The sequence below is a fragment of the Cygnus atratus genome, chromosome 3 (genome assembly GCF_013377495.2).
Source record: "Cygnus atratus isolate AKBS03 ecotype Queensland, Australia chromosome 3, CAtr_DNAZoo_HiC_assembly, whole genome shotgun sequence".
In the NCBI taxonomy this organism is placed as follows: Eukaryota; Metazoa; Chordata; class Aves; order Anseriformes; family Anatidae; genus Cygnus; species Cygnus atratus.
The window spans coordinates 1,778,893-1,798,524 of NC_066364.1; the positions used below are offsets into that span (position 1 = coordinate 1,778,893).

Below are 19,632 nucleotides of genomic sequence, written 5' to 3' on the forward strand. Positions count from 1 at the left end.
GTGGACATTGGTGTGAGGGGTTGTCGTGAGGAGAGGGGGCAGCTGTAGGGTGTGAGGGATGGACATGAAGGATATGGGGCAGCCATGGGGTGTGAGGGGTAGTCATGGGGAGAGGGGGGGCAGCTGTGAGGTCTGAGGGGTGGCCATGAAGGACATGGGGCAATTAGGGGGTGTGAGGGATGGTCATGAGGAGAGGAAGGTGACTGTGGGGTCTGAGGGGTGACCATGAAGGATATGGGGTGGCAGCAGGGTATGAGGGGTGGTTATGAGCAGAGGAGGGCAGCTGTGGGGTGTGAGGGGCGGCCATGAAGGATATGGGGCAGCCATGGGGTGTGAGGGGTGGTCGTGAGGAAATAAGGGTGGCTGTGGGGTCTGAGGGGCAGCCATGAAGGATTAGGGGTGGCCATGGGGTGTAAGGGGTAGTCATGATGAAATAAGGGTGGCTGTGGGGTCTAAGGGGTGGACATTGGTGTGAGGAGAGGGGGCAGCTGTAGGGTGTGAGGGACAGCCGTGAAGGATTTGGGGCAGCCATGGGGTGTGAGGGGTGGTCATGAGGAAAGGAAGGTGGCTGTGGGGTGTGAGGGGTGGCCACGAAGGATTTGGGGTGGCTGTAGGGTGTGAGGGGCAGCTGTGAGGAGAGGAAAACAGTCATGGGGTGTGAGGGGTGGTCATGAGGAGATAAGGGCAGCTGGGGGCTGTGAGGGGCGTCCATGAAGGATTAGGGGCATCCATGGGGTGTGAGGGGTGGTCGTGAGGAAATAAGGGTGGCTGTAGGGTGTGAGGGGTGGTCTTGAGGAGAGGGGGGCAGCTGTAGGGTGTGAGGGGTGTCCATGAAGGATTAGGGGCAGCCATGGGCTGTGAGGGGCAGCTGTGAGGAAAAGAGGTCAGCTGTGGGGTCTGAGGGGCAGCCATGAAGGATTAGGGGCTGCCATGGGGTGTGAGAAGCGGTCATGAGGAGAGGAGGATAGCTGTGGGGTGTGAGGGGCATCCACGAAGGATTAGGGGCAGCTGTGGGTATGAGAGATGGTCATGAGGAAATAAGGGCAGTAGTGGGGCCTGAGGGGCAGTCACGAAGGACTAGGGGTGGTCATGAGGAGAGGGGGGCAGCTGTGTTGTGTCAGGGGCAGTCATTGGTGTGAGGGGTGGTCATGAGGAGATAAAGATGGCTGTGGGGTCTGAGGGGCAGCCACGGAGGACATGGGGTGTGAGGGGTGGTCATGAGGAGATAAGGACTGCCGTGGGGTGTGAGGGGCAGCCATGGGGCATGAGGGATGGTCGTGAGGAGGGGAGGGTGGCTGTGGGGTCTGAGGGGTGGCCATGAAAATAAGGGGCTGCCATGAGGTGTGAGGGGTGGTCATGAGGAAATCTGAGGTGGCCAGGGGTCGGAGGGGCAGCCATGGGGTGTATGGGGCAGTCATGAGGAGACAAGGGGCAGCCATGGGTGTGAGGGGCCATCAGGAGGAGGTAAGGGCTGGCTGTGGGGTGTGAGGGGTGGTCTGAAGGATGCAGACTGGCCGTGACAGGTAGCTGTGAGGGGTGAAGGGCAACCATGGCAGCTTCTGAGACAGAGAAGGTGCCTGGAATCTCCTCCAAGGACAGCACTGAGGTTGGCCCTGATGCTCTCCTTCCCCCCAGAGCAGGAGGCTCGTGCCCAGCCCCACTCACCCAGGACGGCGTCCCCAGCCCCCTCCTGCCACCCAGGGGACACCAGCACGCGTCCCCATGTCACGGCAGCGCGGGGATGTCCCCGCCGTGCTGCGGCAGCACGTCTGTCCTGAGCGAGCCGCCTCCAGACGTGCCTCCTGAGCCGGGCACGGGCTCCCTCAGGCACCTGTCCTCATCCCCCCGTGCGTTAACGTCCGTAATGACTTCCAGCAAGTGCCCAGGCGACTCGGAAACCTAAGCCTGCGGAGCTCGGGAGTAAATTGCGGAGTGTAATTGTCACAGGGAGCTTTTGGCTCCTGCTCGGGCGCTGTGGAGAAGGTACTTCACTGCATAAATGCATACACGTGTCGATAAGAACTACTGGAGTCCTAAAGTAGGCAATTTTAAATTTTTATACAACTAGTGGGCGATGACCCCTTCCTGTCCCAAGAATTTCGTATTAAAATTCCGTATTAAAATCCCAGCTGACTTCTCTCCGGTAGTTCTTTCCTGGCTTGCAGAAATACACATTTCTGGGTTAAAGTGAGTCGTCCTGCCTGCACCGAGGCTGTAACGGTACGAGTGGCCCTGGGAGCAGAGGGCAGGAAGATGGTGCTTTCTGAAAATTATTTTTCCTCCCTCAAATTGGAAATTAAAATGCCTGGTGTGGCCCAGCTCGGAGGGCACCCCGTGATATCCAAAGACGTTTCCCTCACGTGTCTGGGACACATCCCCGAGATAAACACCTTGCACCGACAGTTGTACGTTTGCCACCAGCCCCTGCCCAAGCAGCAGCCGCTGCCGTGTGAGTTATTCTTTATTTTTAGCATGAAAAGAAGAGCCAGGGGCTTGGCTTGCGCCCAGAGATGCCTTTTTTTTTTTTTCCCCCCCTCACTGATTGATTTAGGTCCATTTTATCTTTGATACTAAATAATCCTCATTGGCCAAATTACCTCACTCGACAAATTAGGCTGGGGGTCCCGAGTGGAGTCCGATTGTGTCGTGTCGGTCTGTGATCCCTGCCCTAAAGCACTTGCACTATAAGGGGACAAAGCGGGGCCGCATTCACCATATAGCGAAGTAAACCCAAGCGGAGCATCACTGGTGTTCATTTAATTCTCGTTACTGCTGACCTTACGTGGTGAAGCTGCCCTGGCAGACGAAAAACCTTTCATTTTGAAAAAAGCTTGCAAAAAGTCATCCAAAAGCATGCGGGAGAGCTGGAAAAGGGACTGGAAGTGTTGAGTTTGGGTATGGAGGTGAAAGTGGGGATGTCACCGGGAGGGCAACGCTAACGCCGGGGACCCTGCGAGGGTCTGCATGGGCTGGAGGTTGAGTTGTGGTGTCCTGATGGGATCCTATGAGGGTCTGCATGGGTTGGGGGCTGGAGGATGATGAGTTGCGGTGTCCTGGTGGGATCCTACGAGGGTCTGCATGGGCTGGGGGCTGGTGGATGACTTGTGGTGCCCTGGTGGGATCCTACAAGGGTCTGCATGGCTGGGGGCTAGGGGATGAGGAGTTGTGGTGTCCTGGTGGGATCCTATGAGGGTCTGCATGGGCTGGGGGCTGCTGGTGGGGAGCGGAGGCCGGAGGAGCCCAGGCACGGAGGCCGGGCACGCCGCGCTCAGCCCTCACCACACTCTCCCTTAACATTACAATTCCTTTTTATTATTTTTTTATTTTTTTATTTTTTTCTTCCAGAAAGCGGCTCTTACGGGCCAACACAGCTCGGAGACAGGAGAGAGAGAGCGAGAGCGAGCGAGCCCCAGCGAGAGCCCCGCCAGCCGCCACGCCTCGCCGCTCTTCCCCCCCCCCCCCCCCCCCTTTCCACGCCCGGCTGAACAGCTCCGGTGCCCCCGGAGGAGGAGCGGGACCTCCCTGCCTCCCCCCCCCCACCCCCCCGCCTCCCCCCGGGGGCTGCCGGCCGGCTCCGAGGGAAAAGCCGGCCCGGGGAGGACCGGGGAGGGTTGGTTGGGTGGGTGGGGGGGTGCCCCCTATCCCATCCCCTCCCCTCCCCTCCTTTCCCTTCCCTTCCCTCCCAGCCGGGGCCGGCCGGCGGGGGCGTGCATGGAGAAGGCGGCGGCGGAGCCAATGCGCAGGAAGGGGCCGAGCATGTGGGGAGGTTGTTTACACCAGCCCGGCCCCGGGAGCTTTAACCCGGCCGGCGGCGAGGAGGGCGGCACGGCCCCGGGACGCTGTGAGTAGCCCGGGGGGGGGCAGCCGGGACACCCTCCCCCCCCCCACCCGCCTTGCTCCTGGGGGTCCCCCGTTGGAGACCCAGCTTTGCTCCTAGGGGTCCCGTCCCCCCTCCCCCTTGCTCCTAGGGTTCCCCCCTTCGCTCTTGGGGGTCCCCCCCGTTTGCTCCTGGGGTCCCCCCCCGGAGACCTCCCGTTGCTCCTGGGGGTCCCCCCCCTTGCTCTTAGGGTCCCCCCTTGCTCTTGGGGGTCCACCCCGTTGCTTCTGGGGGTCCCCCCTTGCTTCTGGGGGTCCCCCCTTGCTCCTAGGGTCCGCCATTGCTTCTGGGGGTACCCCCCCCTTTGCTCCTGAGGGTCCACCCCCTTTCTCTTAGGACCCCCCCCCCTTGCTCTTAGGGTCCCCCCTTGCTCTTGGGGATCCACTCCCTTGCTCCTAGGGTTCCCCCCTTCGCTCTTGGGGGTTCCCCCCTTGCTCCTAGGGTTCCCCCCTTCGCTCTTGGGGGTTCCCCCCTTGCTCCTAGGGTCCCCCTTCGCTCCTGGGGGTCCCCCCCCTTGCTCCTAGGATCCCCCCCTTGCTTCTGGGGGTCCCCCCCCTTGCTCCTAGGACCCACCCTTGCTCTTGGGGGTCCCCCCCCTTGGTCCTGGGGGTCCCCCCTCCTGCTGCCGTTGTCCCCCCCCCCTTTGCTCCTGGGACCCCCCCCCCTTGCTCTCGGGGTCCCCTCTTGGGGTTCCCCCCCCCCACACACACACTTTCTGCTCCCGGGGATCCCCGCTCCCCCTGAGCGGCCTCCAGGAGAGGGGAACCGGGAAGGGCGGGAGGGGGGTAAGAAAAAAATAAATAATAAAAAAAAAATAACTAAAAAGAAAAAAAAAAAGAAAATTAAATAAATAATAATTTAAAAAAAAAAAAAAAAGGCAAAAAAGCAGGAGAGGGGCGGGAGCGGCGGTTCCCGCCCGGCCGGGCCGCGCCTCCCTCCAGGCCGGCGGCCGCGTACGTGCGGCGGCCTCCGCCGGGGACACCGGGGGAGGGGGGCGGCCCCGCCGAGGTAAAGGGGTCGGGGGTGGGGGGGGGGGGCCGGGGGGGGGCTGGAGGGACCGGGGGGACCCGAGGGGGGGAAGGGGGGAGCCGGCAGCCGCCTCCCGCCCGCGCTGCGCCACGGGGGAACCCCCCCCCCCCCCCCCCCCGTATTCCCTCCCCCCTGTTCCAAAGTCCTTCGGGTCTGTGCTGTCCCCGGTGCACGCCCCCCCCCCTTTGCCTTGCACGCCCCCCCCCCTTTGCCTTGCACGCCCCCCCCTTTGCCTTGCACGCCCCCCCTTTGCCTTGCACCCCCCCCTTTGCCTTGCACGCCCCCCCCTTTGCCTTGCACCCCCCCCTTTGCCTTGCACGCCCCCCCCTTTGCCTTGCACACACCCCCTTTGCCTTGCACGCCCCCCCCTTTGCATTGCACGCCCCCCCTTGCATGCCCCCCCGCATGCCCCGCCCCCCGGGAATGCCCGTTGCACGCCCCCCCCCCCCCGTTGCACGCCCCCCCCCGTTGCACGCCCCCCCCCCCGTTGCATGCTCCGCCCTCCCCAGGCTGCCCGGTGCGTGCCCCCCCCCCCTCTGTCCCCCCCCGCCTTTTCCCCCGGTCCCCGTGCGTGTCCCCCCGCCCCACGCACACGTGTCCCGCCCGGGGCCGCCCTCCGGCCCTGCCATCTTCCCCACGTGCCCTGCACGGCCCTTGCACACCCTTGCACACGCACACAGATGTCCGTGCACGCTTGCACGCACAGCCACACGTGCGCGCGCTTGCACAACCACGCGTGTACATACTCGCAGAGCCCTCCGGCCCTGCCATCTTCCCCGCGTGCCCTGGCCGGCCTTTGCACGCCCTTGCACGCGCACGCAGGCGTCCGTGCACGCTTGCACACGCAGCCACACGTGCGCGCGCTTGCACAGCCCCGCGTGTGCGTACTTGCAGATCCGTGTGCGTGCTCGCACAGCCGCGCACACGCTTTCTAGAGCCGTGCGCAGCCTCCCAGAGCCTCGCAGCACGCTCGCGCGGCCTCGCGCGCTTGCACACCCACGCGTGCACACCCCACGCCTGCCGCACGACGCCTCCCAGTCGCGCTCGGGCGGCGCGGGACCCGGCGAGCTGCCGCCCTTTCCTTCCTGGCCGCCTTCCCGCGGGGCCGGGCTCCCCCGCAGCGCCAGCCTGGGGGCCCTTTCCCCGGGGGGGGGGGGGTGTGTGGAAAAGCCTCGCCGCCAGCGCCCGCGCTGGGAAGTGCGTTTTTTTTTTTTTTTTTTAATTTATTTTTTTTTTAGGCCTTCTTCCGAAAGCGTTTTCCTCGGGAATCACCCAGCAACGGCTCCCCGCCGCCGCTCGCTTTTGCTTTTCGAGCAAATGGCAGCTTGGTGCGGAGAGGGAGGAGGAATTCGTACGGGTTTGTGCTCCCTGCTCCGGATCCTGGCGCCGCACCAAGCTGTTGCGTTCCTGCTCCCGGCCGCTTGCCACCTCTCTCAGTAGCTTTTTTTTTTTTTTTTTTTTTTTTTTTTCAATAAAAGCCCAAACTTTGCAATTCGCTCCGTGCGGATATCTGTTTCCCGGTCGTCCGCGCGCGGCCGTGCTGTGGTTTGGCAGGAGCTTTGGGGGTGTTTTGGGGGTGAGAAGGGCCTTTTTGAAACTGGAAAGCGAGGGTTTTATTGTCAGTTATTGCAGCACTTAGAGGCTCTTAAAAGACGGATTTTATGGGCTGCTTTGCTCATCTGCGGTGCTTTGTGGCAGGAGTTCGGCTCCGTTTGAAGGAACCTACTGGCATCTGTATTTTTTTTTCCTTTTTTTTTTTTTTTTTTTTTTTCAAGAAAAGGGGGGAAAACCGGGCTTTGCTGGACTTGCCGCGCATGCACGCACACGCACGCCGCGCACGCCTGTAGCAGCAGCGTTTCCCGCTGCGGACCCGAAGCTCGGCACCCGGCTACTGAGCTCCGGGCCCCTCTCCTGGCTTTGCCATCCCCGACCTTCCCCGCCGGCCAAACGAAGCTCTCCTCGTTTGCCGAGCGGCCGCTTGCCCCCGGGCTCTGCTCCGGTGCCGGCTGCTGACGTGCCGCGCGCGGCCGGAGCTGGAAACGCGCAGTCCCAAAAATGCACGCCCGGCGTTGAAGCAAGAAAATAATTTGGGAGCGGTGCCGGCGCTGACCCCTGCGGCGCGTGATTGCAAACAGCTGGGAGGGCTCGAGGCGGCTCCGGCGGCAGCGGCAAGCCCAGCGCCCGCTCGCTCCTCGCCTCGCTTTTGTGTTTCTGGGCTCCGGGCAGAGCGCCGAAACGGGATCCGGCCTTCAAAGGACTGGGTCTACTGGAAGCAGATGTGGCTCCAAGGCCGAAAAGGGATTTTGGGGGGGGAGGGTTTTGCTTCTCCTGGTCGCAACCGCGCCTCTTTCCCCCCCCCCCCCCCCCCCCTTCCCGTACCGGGAAGGGCATCGCGTGTAAATCAACGTGTGCCACAAGCCAAAATTCAGGGCTAAAACATCTGGGAGCAGCAGCGATGCTGCATCAACTCCCATCCTCCAGCCTTCCGAGGAGTAGTCAGCCAAACCGCCGTGTTATCTCCCCAAATCCCTGCCACACGGTGGTGACGCCGGGGATGCTGGAAGGAAGCGAGGTCGAGGGCTTTTGCCGCGGCCCGGCGCTGGCATTTTGGGGCCGGCACCGCGGTGGTGCTCGCGTCCTCTTCCATCGCGGGACGGCGGCGACGTCCCCGCTGCGCGCCGCCTCCTTCTCTTCCTGCTGCCTGCTTTATGGCTCCGAAGGCGCTGTTAATTTTCTGCTCGGGGACAGGCAGATTTCGGGGGAGGACGGAGCGAGCTGAGCGCGCGGGGTTGTTCATAAAGCAGCTCGGAAATCCCGGGCGTCCTTTGAAGCGGGACGGGGTTTGGAGTAACCCTGCCCGGGACGACTCGGGAAGCTTTTCCGGGACGGCGTGCGGGATAGCGCTGCCTGGCCCAGATGTAACAAAATCCTTGCATCTTGCAGTAAAACGCCGCCGCTCTGTGACCCCAAACCAAGCATCTCTTGCCTCAACCCTGTGCCGGGCACCAGCAAACCCCCACGGCCGGGTCTGGCACCCTGAGGGATGGTTGTTTTTGGGGTGCATCCCGAGGCATGGGGGAGATGGTGGCAAGAGGAAGGGATGAGTTTTTGCAGTCCCAGTGGGTGCTGCAGCCCTCGGCTGCACCAGGGTGCGTTGCCTGTCCCTGTGCCTGGACTTCTCTTGGTTTTAAGGAACCCTAAACCCACTTTTTTTCTTGTAAAACAGCAGTAAAACTGTAAGCCCAAAGAAACAAGCCAGGGAAGGCAGCTGTCGGCATGTGCTTGCTAGAGTCACACCAACCTGAGCAAAAATAGGCTAGGAATAGTTACAAGAGGATTATTTAGACCAAAATGCTCCAAAAGCTTCGTTTTTAAACAAAACTGGGCAGGAGGACGCGGCCGTTTTTTGACCCTGGGAGTGCAGGGCACGAGGTGCGAGCTTGCAGGAAGCTTCCCCAAAAGCCCCGAGAAGGGGAGCGTGGAGGAAAGGAGAGCGTCGGGGGGGGGGGGGTGCTTTTGGTGTGGAATCGGCAAAAACGGGGCTTATATGGGCACTGTCCCCACGTGCCTGAGCCCCCGGGTGTGTGGAGATGTCAGAGCATCGCAGAGCCGTGGCTTTGGCTCCCGGGGTGATGATGGTGGGGGGAGGCACCCCCTCGGGTTTTTGGGGTGGGGATGCTGGTTGCGCATTGCGGTCCTGTGCCGGAGATAACCTTCCTGTGTCTTTTTCCCCCCCCCCCACCCCGTAGCGTGGCCGAGATGGCGAGCGTGCTGTCCAGGCGCCTGGGGAAGCGCTCCCTGCTCGGCACCCGCGTCTCGGCGCCCGACGGGGTGCTGGTGGCCCCCCAGATCCACGCCTTGCCCGCCGACCTCAGCCGGCCGCCATCCCACGTGGCAGAGGACGGATCCTGCCCGCAGCCGGTGGAGGAGAGCAGCCGGGCACCCAGGTTCCCCAGCCCCGGGCATCATCAGCTCTGCGCCGGGCAGCAAGTACGTAAGGAGGCTTTTGGCTCGGGGCAGGGGGAGAAAACCCAGGGGGGTTTCCCCTAATTAAAGGTCCGAGGGGGGGATCTGTAATTGGGGGAGCTGTTAATGGGTGTTGGCGTTCGTGCACCTGGCCCTGGCTGTGCCTGATGGATTTGGGTCACGTTGCCTCGCGCAGAGCCCCGTCTGCTGCCTCCAATCCTAAAAGTGGGTGTCTGGAGAAGACCGGACGCTTCCCTCCGGTATTCTCCAAACATTTGAGGCTAAAGGAGACGGGTTTCATACCTCGTTTCCCCCCAGTGGACTGCTCCTCCGTGAGCTTGTCCCATCTCCCCATAATCCATCCTAACCCCCGAAGGCACCCCATGTGGTGGAGGGGAGCCCCCCCCAGCTCCTGCTCGGGCTTCGAGCTGCATCCGCGGCAGCTTTTTGCCGCAGGATTTAGGGTCTGCAGGTAAGGACCTACCTGGGGAAGCAGCCCCTGGGGAAGAAAGTGTGTGTGGGGGGGGTGACAGCTCCTCCAAAACGTCACCCAGACCTGGTGACACCCCCGTGTTTTGTCCCCTGGGCTCCCGAGGGCCGTGCCTTGGCCTGCGGCAGGGAGCAGCGCGTGTTCTTGGCTCCTACCTGCAGAGCTGTAAAAGCTTCTCCGGGCAGAGCTTGTGAAACGCTGTGTAAATAAAGCCCCTGGTGGATTTTCTGGCTCCTCCTGCGCCCGGCACCGCGCTGTGGGGAGGGCAGGTTCCTCCTGCCCCGTGTTTCTGAGCCGCGGGACGCTGGGAGCTGTTTTCTCCTACGTGCTCCAGCGCGGGGGGGGTTTTGCCCGCTTGCTTTGCTGCTGGAAATGACTTTAAAACGGCAACTGGGGGGGGTGGGATTTCAGCAGCACGGCTGGATTCTGTCTCGGTGGCTTTGCAAACCAAAGGAGACGCCACCTCCCTGCGGGGTGCCCAGCTCAGGGGGCAGATGGTGTTCGTGGGGAAGCCTTGCTCCTTATTTTGGGGGGCATCAGAAAGGGGTATGGGCTGCGAGGGAGGTCAGGCTGCTCCTGGTGCTCATCCTTCTAGCCCTGCTGCAGCTGTGGCTTTTTCCACCCCGTTGGTTCTGCTGGGTGTCCCACCCGAGATGGTCTCAGGCGCTTTCCCTGGTTGGTGTCCGGGTGCGTGTGTCCGTCCCGTAGCGGTTCCTTGGTGTGACACCCGCAGCGTTTCTCTAAAGAGGGCTCCTGGGCCTATAAATAGCTGCAGGCACACGTAGTGTCTCCGGACACAGATACATTTCCATTAACAGAAATAGGCTCGGGGCTGGTAGTGGCGCGGAACAGCCCGTCAGAAGAAAGTGAGCCACTATGAAAGAGGAGGAGGTGAGGTCTGAACATCTCCTCCCGCCCGAGAGCAGTGACGGGAGGAATCGAGGTGCAACGGTAAGATCGCTGCACCCAGGAGACCTCTGTTCCCTGGCTTTTCATCCTCTCATCTGCGTGTTTTTCCAGGGGTTGTAATAATTGGGGGTGTCTGTGCCGCAGGATGGCATGCGAGCAAAGCCAAACCAGACAAATTAACTGGGGAAAAGTCCATCCAAAGCGGTGATACTCTGTGAAGCAGCTGATGTTGAGATTGCCAGAGCCGGGGAGCACACACCGGGGAGGGGCAGAGCTTTCAGCAGTGGGGTTGGGGTGAAGCTCAGCACCCCCCCGCTTTGCTGGGACAGCTCTGAGACAGCCTTCATCCCAAATCCCCCTGCTCTGGGGACATCACACGCACGGGTCAGGACCTTTGACGGCACCAACAAACCTCCCCTTGTCCCTTTTTCAGGTTCTCGTCACCTACAGCGGGCAGGAGTACGCGGGGCTGGCGGAGCAGCACAACCCCCCCAGCGACAAGGTGAAGGTGCTGCAGCCCGAGCAGGGCTTGCACGCGTGCTGGAGGGTGCAGGACGTGCGGCCGGCCGCGGCCGAGGCGCTGCAGAGATCTGTGTCCAGCAGTATCGACGTCCCCAAGAGGTACGTGCCTCGGGCTGGCGGCATCAGCCCGGTGGGAAGGGGTAACGCTCGGTTCTCTGCCAGCAGAGAGAGGTGACGGGGATATCCCTGCCTTATTGGAGGGTGGGTTATCCTCAGAATGGTGCAGTTTAGGATTAAGGGGATTTATTTCCTGCAAATGCTGCTTTAAGGGAGAAAACGTCCTTCCTGCTGGCTTAAAAATGACCCCAAGTCTGCGAGGCGCTGGTGGGAGCCGCGATGCCGCTGCAGGTTGTGGCTCCCCTGCTCGTGGCGGGATGTTCCTCTGCTTTTTCTTCCATGCATTTTACATCTCTTCCCCCCGCGGTGCAGGAAAGACGATGCCGCCGTGGAGATGGACGAGATGGTGGCGGCCATGGTGCTGACCAGCCTCTCCTGCAGCCCCGTGGTGCAGAGCCCTCCTGCCAGCGACAGCGGCATCCCCCGTGAGTGTGCATTAAAAAAAAAAAACAACACACTTATATAAGAATAACAACATCTCCCCTCAAAAATGGAGAAATACGGGTCGTGGTGCTTTTGCCAGCCGCAGCGGCGCCTCGTGCCCAGCACCCAACAGCTGCTGGGCTGGGCTGGACGTGCCCCAGAGGAGCCCGTGGTGCTGGTGCCGCTCGGGACCGTGCAGACGGGGTGACCCTGCCCTCCGTGACCGTCCTGGGGGGCCGGGGAGCCCCGGGCCGGGGAGCACCGCCCGGCTGCTCCTTTTTTTAGAGGCGGTTTCATTCCCAAGGAGTCAAATGGAGCCGAGGGGATAAAAATAGCAGCTGGGAGCCGTGGGAAATGTGCGTGCCCCAGCGCTGGCCGCCTGCTGGCTGTGCCCCCCGCCGGGTTGCGCCTCGGACGAGGATGGGGAAGTGGGATAAAAGTGGGAGCTGGCACCGAGCAAAGGTGCGAAGGCTTCGTTTAAAAACGTGAAAAAAAAATAGAAGGGAAATGTTGTCGCGGTTATATCCAGCCTCGGGGCTGCTCTCAGCCCCCCGGGGGGGGGTGCTTTTGTCCTCCCCACGGTGACGGTGGCTGCGTGTCCCTTCCATGCAGCCTCGCGGGCAGCGTGCGATCCCTGGAAGGAGAGCGGCGACGTGTCGGACAGCGGCAGCAGCACCACCAGCGGGCACTGGAGCGGGGGCAGTGACATCTCCACCCCCTCGCCCCCCCACCCCGAGGGCAGCCCCAAGCACTCCAGCGAGGCCCTGAGCTCCCCGCCGGCTGACGACGGCTTCGAGACCGACTCCGACCCCTTTCTCCTCGACGAGCCAGCTCCGCGGAAGAGAAAGGTACCGGAAACCCCGGCACCCCGGGGACAGCCCCCCCAGGGGCCGTTGTCACCGGGCTGGGGGTGACACGGGCGCTCTCTGTCCCCCAGAACTCGGTGAAGGTGATGTACAAGTGCCTGTGGCCGAGCTGCGGCAAGGTCTTGCGCTCCATCGTCGGCATCAAGCGGCACGTCAGGACTCAGCACCTGGGGTAAGGCCGAAGTTTCGCCTCCTCAGCCCCTGCCCAGCCTCCAAACCCCCGTGCCCTGGTGCCGAGCGTGCCGGGAGCCACCAATTCCTGCACTAAATAACCCCAGAACCAGAGATGCCCCACGTCTCTGTGCACAGAGCTTGGCAGTTCTCAGGCAGCAACCAGCGCTGCTGTCGCTTGTCCCCTCCTTGCAGCAGGAACCGGGCTTCAGGACTGGAAATTTTCAGGGGCGAAAGCGCTCCGGGTTAGTTTGTGCAGCTCGGGTCTGCCTTAGGCACCGGATTAGGGTGTGGGGAGCACCTTTGCTGTTGCGATTCTCACCACAACCTCCGATTTTTTGTCCTTCTACGCGTTTTTCTCCTCCTCTCTTGCAAATGTGAATGCTCCTGGAAGAGTGCTGGCAGTAGGGCTGTGGCAGCGCTGGACTGCCATCCAGTGCCGGAGAAACGCAGCGGGAAAATAACCAAAAAGGCTCTGGGCATTTTTTTTTTTTTTTTTTATTTTTCCTCTTGGGTGAACTTCAGGGCTTCACCTGCAGCCACGCTAAATGAGATTGATGAGAAAGCAGGGTTTTTTCAGCAGTGCCCGGTCACCGTGCCGGTGTTTCTGCAGGTGCTGGAAGATGCGCTGACCTTCCTTCAGCGTGCCAGGTGCTGTTACAGGGGCAGCAGCCGTGCCGATCGCAGCCAACGGGGGATGCTTTGGTGCCTGCAGGCAGAGCCGTCCTGTCTTGCAGCACCCCCTTCCCCGCCCCGGGAGCTGCCTTTTCACCCCTTTCCCCCTTTTCTCCCTGGCAGAGACAGCGCCGACTCCGACCAGCGGAAGCGGGAGGAGGATTTCTACTACACCGAAGTGCAGGTGAAGGAAGAGCCCGCGCCGGAGGCGGCCGCCAGCCCCACGTCTGTATCCGCGTCCGCTCCCATCATCATCCAGCAAGCCCTGGCCAAGCCGGAGGCTCTGCTGCTGGAACCGCCGGCGCTGGAGCCGGCCCTGGCCAGCAGCGCGCTCAGCCAGTCTGCGCCCAGCTCCTTCTGGCACATCCAGGCCGATCACGCCTACCAGGTGAGCTGCTGCCACCTCCTGCCCTGTCAACAGCCGGGCAGGGGGGGGCTCGGGGGCTGCTGCTGAGGCTGGGGGGCTCGGGGGGCTGCTGCTGAGGCTGTTCCCGGGCCAGCGGAGCTGTCGGCCTCCGCTGCTCCCCTGCAATTACCGGGCGGTGGTATGCAACACGCCCTGCTCCCGGCAGATAGCGCCCGGCTGGAATGCGGCCGCGCCGGATCCTGCACGTCCCCGCTGCTCGGGGAACCTGGAGACACCACCACGGGGCGGTGGCCTCGTCGCCGATCCCTGTCCCATGTCCCCTGCCACAGCGGCTCTCGGAGCTGCAGGGGCTGCCGGAGAGCTGAGCGTGGGGGTACAGATCCGTAAGCTGCGTGCGTGTCCGTTCCCACCCCGGGGAGTGGATACGTAACTAAAGGCAGAAAGCTCCTTGGAGCCTACGTAAACGGGTGCAAAAGAAAAAAAAAAAAAGCACGCCCGTGTAGGCTGCTGCCCGGGGTTGGGCCCGAGCCCTGCAAGCACACGCAGTCACAGGAGTGAAGCAGCTGTGCCCTAGCAGAGGGTTCCGTTGCATGTGCCCTGTCCTGTGTTAGCAGGAGCCGAAGCAGGGCTTGCACCAGGGGTTTCCTTCCCACCCCCAGTGCTCCCAGTCTGGGGGTGCCCCATGCTGGTCTGTGCAGGGAGGTGAACGCCCGTGGGGCAGCATGTGAGAACGGGACCCCCCCAGGGCTAATGCTGACCCCCTTTTTTCCCCCTCTCTCCCCGCAGGCCTTGCCCTCCATCCAAATCCCAGTGTCCCCCCACATCTTCACCAGCATCAGCTGGGCCACTGCCACCTCGACTCTCCCGTCCCTGTCACCGGTGAGTCCTCGTCCTTTCCCCTTGGTCCTTGGGGAGCTCCTAGGGCTCGCCCCTGGGTTTAAATGTCCCTTCGCTGGCTGTCCCCGCAGGTGCGGAGCCGGTCGCTCAGCTTCAGCGAACCCCAGCCGCCCACGCCGATGCTCAAGTCCCACCTGATCGTCGCCTCGCCGCCCCGCGTGCCCCTCAGCACCAGGTGAGGGTCCTGCTGGAGCAGGAGGGATGTGTTCCTAGGTCACCGTCCCTGGGGGTGTTCAAGGAAAGGTTGGACGTGGTGCCTGGGGACATGGTTTAGTGGTGACATCGGTGGTGGGATGGTTGGACCAGATGACCTCGGAGGTCTCTTCAACCTTCATGATTCTAGGATTGTATGAAAATGCTGCTCCGCGGCAGTTATGGGGCTTGCCCTTAGGTATAACAGAGACGTTACCTGAAATTTTTGCAGTTCGGGGTAAATTTTGGTTCTTCCCTTCGCAGGAAAGTCCGCGGTGAAGCCAAGAAGTGCCGTAAGGTGTACGGCATCGAGCACCGGGACCAGTGGTGCACGGCTTGCCGGTGGAAAAAAGCCTGCCAGCGCTTCCTGGACTGAGCCTTCCCTCCCTGCTCCCACCCGGGGAGCACCGGAGTCCCTCACTGCTGCAACCAGGGACCTTGGAGGCACCTCCTGGGACTCCAGAAGAGACCTCCAGAGCTGCGTGTAAATTCCTCCTTCTGTATATTGTACATCAGCTGGGTTTGCTCTTTTTTTTTTTTTAAAAAAAAAACGTTTTCCAACTTTTTTTTTTTTTTTTTTAACATGAAGAATATCTCCCTTTGTACAGTAAAAGCTGGGGCTGGGAGGAGGAAGCCGGCGGCTCGGCTGTCGGGGGGAGCTTCTATAGGTGATCTGGGGACCAAAGAGCTTCCTGCATTTCCCAGGTCAGCACTAAAGCCTCCTGAACCGCCGCACCGTGGCCGGGGTGAGGCGTTGAGGCAGCTTTTCCCTGTCCCTTCGCTACCTAGAAAGTGCAAATCCCTCGTGTCCTTTAAGGGATGGTGTCAATAACAACGAGAGCTTTAAAAAATGCTGTTGGGCTGTTGCTAGCAGGGCAGGGATGATTCTCGGGGCAGGAGTCACGGGTTTCCCTCCCCAGTGCCCGTGCGGATGTGGGCTTTATTCGCGTTGCATCGCACGGTAGCTCGAGTCTGTGCGTGTCTGGTTCCAGTTTGTTGGTTTGGAGGGAAGAAAACCTTGTAATCAGGAAAACTGTCGGGGTTTTTAAAGCAAAAGCAGCTATTCCTTCTCATTTTAGGCTTTGTACCTCTGCTTCGTTCCGTGAAAATCTACATCGTGGCCCTCACCGCGTCTTTTGAAGCCAGGCTGAACAAACTTTTTTGTTTTTTAAAAGAACTTCTGGCTTCATCAGTAAAGGCAGCTGGGAGGACTGGGAAGGGCTTTCCCTTAGCATCACAGCACGGCTCTAGTTCTGGCAAGCCACGTCAAAATTTGCTTCGCACCCCATCTGCAGCGGGGCAGGAATCTGGACTTTTTTTTTTCTTGCTGCGTTTTTGATATTATTTGGTATTTGCGGGTTACTCACAGCCCGTAACCCGCAGCCGCCAAGCCGAGAGCGATCCCAGCGCGAGGCTTGAGCCTGGGGTGATTTTAAGGGCCACTCAGTACAACTAAAATCCCCTGTAAAACCAAATCGTGTGGCTCTGACAAATTATTTTGCTGCTGGATGGACGCGAGCCCTGTCGTTGAAGGGGACAGGGGAGGCGAAACGTGTTTATATATACACATATTACTGGTGCTTGCCAACCTTTTTTTTTTTCCTGTTTTATAATTTTGTATATATAAACAGAATATCATTCCAGAACCTCTCTTCTCTCCTCCTGGAGCCTGCATTATGCTGGGGTGTTGGAAAAGCCCTTTCCTCTCCTGCTGGCATCGGCCGTCCCCAGAGCAGGGGCTAGCGCTTCACTGCAACAGCGGGTTTTCAGGTTCGTGCCCTGCGTCCTGGTAGCAATTAACTGCGCGGTGGGCTTCTTGCACTACTCAAAAACTTGTGTTTAGTTTGTTTTCTTTGTAAAAATGCCCCCAGGCCTTTGCTGCCAGCTGACCTTTGGGTTGCAGAGCCAGCAGGCCCCCAGTTTGCCGCTGGCCGTCCCGCTTTGCCCCACGCAGCCCAGCGCGGTTGTCCCTTGGGAAGGGCCCTGCCGCGGGCACGGGTGGGTTTTTGGTGATGCTGAAGGTGCAGGTCGCTCTCTGTGGGGTGTCCAGAAGTGACAAAGTGCTGCTTTGGGAAGTCCCCCTGCTGCACCTCGTTGTGTTTTCCCTTCCCAAATTTTAAGAGCCTTGAAGCAGCACCCGGAGCATGGACATAAAATCACAAAAAGGGTGAATTTGTGGTTCCCTCAGCCCCTGTGCCTTTGCTCCCGCGACTCAGAGAGACCCAGAGATTCTCCCTTCTTGCTTTCCATGCCCTTCCTGCCCCAAAACGGAGGTGGGGCCCTGTTTGGGTCCCCATCACTCAGGAAACGTCACACAAGCCATGCGGGGCCGTCGCCGCCCCGGGGCTTCGCCCCCCAAAGCAGGGTGCAGCGTCCGACAATCCGCACCAACCCCTCACCCTTCTTCTGCTTCAGGTCAGGGTTTTTCTCGCTGCCGGGAGCCTGGGTTTGTGAAAAAGGAAATAACTTTCTGTTAAAGGTGATTTTTGTAGGATAAAAGGTGTCAATGACTCTGGAATAAGCAGGCACGCGTGGTGTGCTGGGTCCCCAGGTGAGACGGGGGCGCGGTGGGACCCCCCAAAATTTGGGGGATTTTGCCCCCGCCACCCCCAGCCCGTGCAATGCCTCCTCCCCCAGGGAATAGCACTTACTGCCAGGATTTTCCTGCACAGGAATGTTTTGTATCAGTGTTTTATCCAGGGGGCGGGAGGCGCCCACAGCTGATTTTCTGAGGGCTTTCGCGGTACAGACTTAACTGGACAAAATCGTCCTTTTGCTTGTGGCTCTTTCCTTTTTTGTTCTTGTTTTTAATGGAGAAACTGGTGCAGGGTTGCTTTTTTTTCTTTCAGTTTGGGACTATTTCGTTTTTTTTTGTTTTTTTTTTTTTAACACTTCAAAACAGAAAAGCCTTCTCGTCTTTCCGCAGCGATGACAGCAGGCTTCCACAACGCCTGTCGGGGTGGCTGGCGTCTCATTATTTCGCTTTTCTCCCCTTTCCCATCCCTTTCCTTCATTATTTTTTAACTCGCTTCCAGCCAGCTCCCGACCATCTTTTCTGCTCTCAACCAACTCCTCTTCAGCCCCAGCCTGTAAACTCAGCTTGGAGAGTTTTCCCTGGTCCGGCTGCCTCCCACGTGTATGTATGTATATAGGAACCTCTTAATTGGGCACTAATTGGAGGCTGCTCTCCCTCTCCAGCCCGGCCATGGTGACGCCCTGCTGCTGCTGAGGGTGCTTGCACCCCGAGAGGAAAACCGAGCACACGTAGCACAGGGTGGCCCCGCGCTGGCACCCAGCGCCCCATCACCATCAGTGGGTGACATCGGGGTGGGTGACAGGCGGTGGTGGCACGGGGAAAAGGGGTTGGGGACGCTTGTCCCCATGCTCCTGCGGGCCCCCGCTGCCCGGCCGGGCTGGGATGATGCCGTATCGGTGGATTTTCTGTCTTCTTCGGAGCTTTTCTCGGCTGTCTTCCAAGTATTATTTTTATTGGGAAAAAAAAAAAAAAGAAATAAAAAAAAATAAAAATGTGAAATGTAATTTTTACAGCAGCAATATGAAATATATTTTATAAGAAATAAAAAGAAAAGTTGCCTGATGCCTTGCTGGCTCTGCCTCGTCCTTGCGGGCCGTGTCTCCGTGTCGTGTCCCTCTCCCCTTGCACTTTCTGCCCGGCTCGCGCTCAGCCCCGAATATTTCTTCCCCGTTGGCACAACCACTTCTGGCACCACTAGATAGCAGTGTCTGCCTGCCGATGGCACTGCCTCTCCCTCCTGCAGCACATGCTCCGCTTCCTTTTCCCTCGGTGGTGGTTTTCCTCCCCCAAACCCCAAATCCATCGAGTTTCAGCCTGGAAGCTGCAAGGAGAGGCCGGCGCGTGCCAACCCCAGCGGGTTTTTAGGCGGTGTCCCGCTGCGGGGGGCTCTGCAAGGTCTCGCAGCCCCTTGCAAGTCACTCTGTTGACCTCAGAAGCTGCCTTGTGATGCAAAAAGCCTGGATAACGGTTTTTATTTTTATTTTTTTTACTCATGGAGGCGAAAGAGGACGTGGAAAAGGGTGAGAGGAGAGGTTGAAATTTGGAGAGAAGGGCTGAATGGGGATGCAACAGGTGGCGATGCCTGCCCTGCGTGGGAAAGGAGAGGAAAAAAATCCGAATGATAAAAACTGCATCTGGGAGCACCAAGTGGATGCAATTCCAAGCAGTTCCGCAGGGTTTTGTGGCCCTGTAGTGGAGGGACGCGGGGACCACCGCTCCTAGCTGGACATGGACAAAGCAATGGATGCCCACCGGCCAAAAACGCGGCACCAGTCCCCTCTCTTCACCACCGCCGTGGCTTTGCAAACTGGGACCGAACTGGGGGCACTGGAGGCACCCCGTAGATTAACCCCGAGCCTCCCAGTGAGACCCGGCCACGGCGTTTCGTTGACAATACTAAAACCCACCCAGCACCAGCCGCGATGCCACCACCTCCCCAAATCTGATGGGGATTGGCACCGTGCCACCCACCAAGCAGTGGCCGGGCCGGCGGTGCCCTGCGAGGCAGGGAGCCCAGACCCCAAATTTTCCCCTGGGGATGCAGCGCGGCAGAGGCTGGAGCATCCCAGTGTGGGATCCCTCGTCGCCCTGACCGAAAAGGGAGGCTGGCACGTGGCGTTGGGGACAGGAGCTGCTCGGCACCCCGGGGACAAAGTTTGGCATCGAGCACTGGGGTCACCGCTGTGGGGGACATCGCCGAAGTGAGCTGGCACGGTCTCAGCCTAACCCGCATCTCCTGGTGTCTCCTTCTTGTTTTTTTTTTTTCCATCTGCTTTGTGCATATTCCCCCTCCCTCTCTTAAGCTACAAAATCCCCTTTTTTTCCCCCAAATAACCCCCCCGATCCACCCCTTTTTGTCCCATAGGACACGTGTACAATGGCGTGATGCCCCCTAAAGCACTGTCGCAGCCCATACCGGGGGGGATCTCTGCTGGGAATCATGCACATTTACAAAAATCTCATTTTTTCCCCTAAAACCACGCCATTTCCCAGCTGAGCGGGGTGGATTGAGCCCCCGGGGTGGGGGGCGGCAGGGACCTTGCGCTGCAAGCGTTGACCCAAGTGACGGTCGCCAGTCGCACTGAGATCGTAGAA

General features: G+C 60.1%; 1 protein-coding gene across 3 annotated transcripts; it reads left to right on the forward strand.

Annotated features, from left to right (window-relative positions):
- Positions 1–3,738: 3,738 nt before the first annotated feature.
- Positions 3,739–18,102, forward strand: ZNF395 (zinc finger protein 395). Of its 3 annotated transcripts, none has more exons than XM_035563700.2 (10): positions 3,739–3,841; positions 8,656–8,896; positions 10,705–10,892; positions 11,223–11,335; positions 11,946–12,181; positions 12,271–12,371; positions 13,169–13,433; positions 14,199–14,291; positions 14,381–14,484; positions 14,766–18,102. In XM_035563700.2, the coding sequence occupies exons 2-10, from the start codon at positions 8,666–8,668 to the stop codon at positions 14,875–14,877; spliced, it is 1,443 nt and encodes a 480-aa protein (XP_035419593.1). In that variant the 5' UTR covers positions 3,739–3,841; positions 8,656–8,665; the 3' UTR covers positions 14,878–18,102. The 3 variants fall into 3 exon arrangements, with proteins under 3 accessions (XP_035419593.1, XP_050565890.1, XP_035419594.1); XM_050709933.1 differs by lacking the exon at positions 3,739–3,841 and adding an exon at positions 4,823–4,885 and having other exon boundaries at positions 14,766–18,095; XM_035563701.2 differs by lacking the exons at positions 3,739–3,841; positions 8,656–8,896 and adding an exon at positions 9,758–10,313 and having other exon boundaries at positions 14,766–18,095.
- Positions 18,103–19,632: the final 1,530 nt, after the last annotated feature.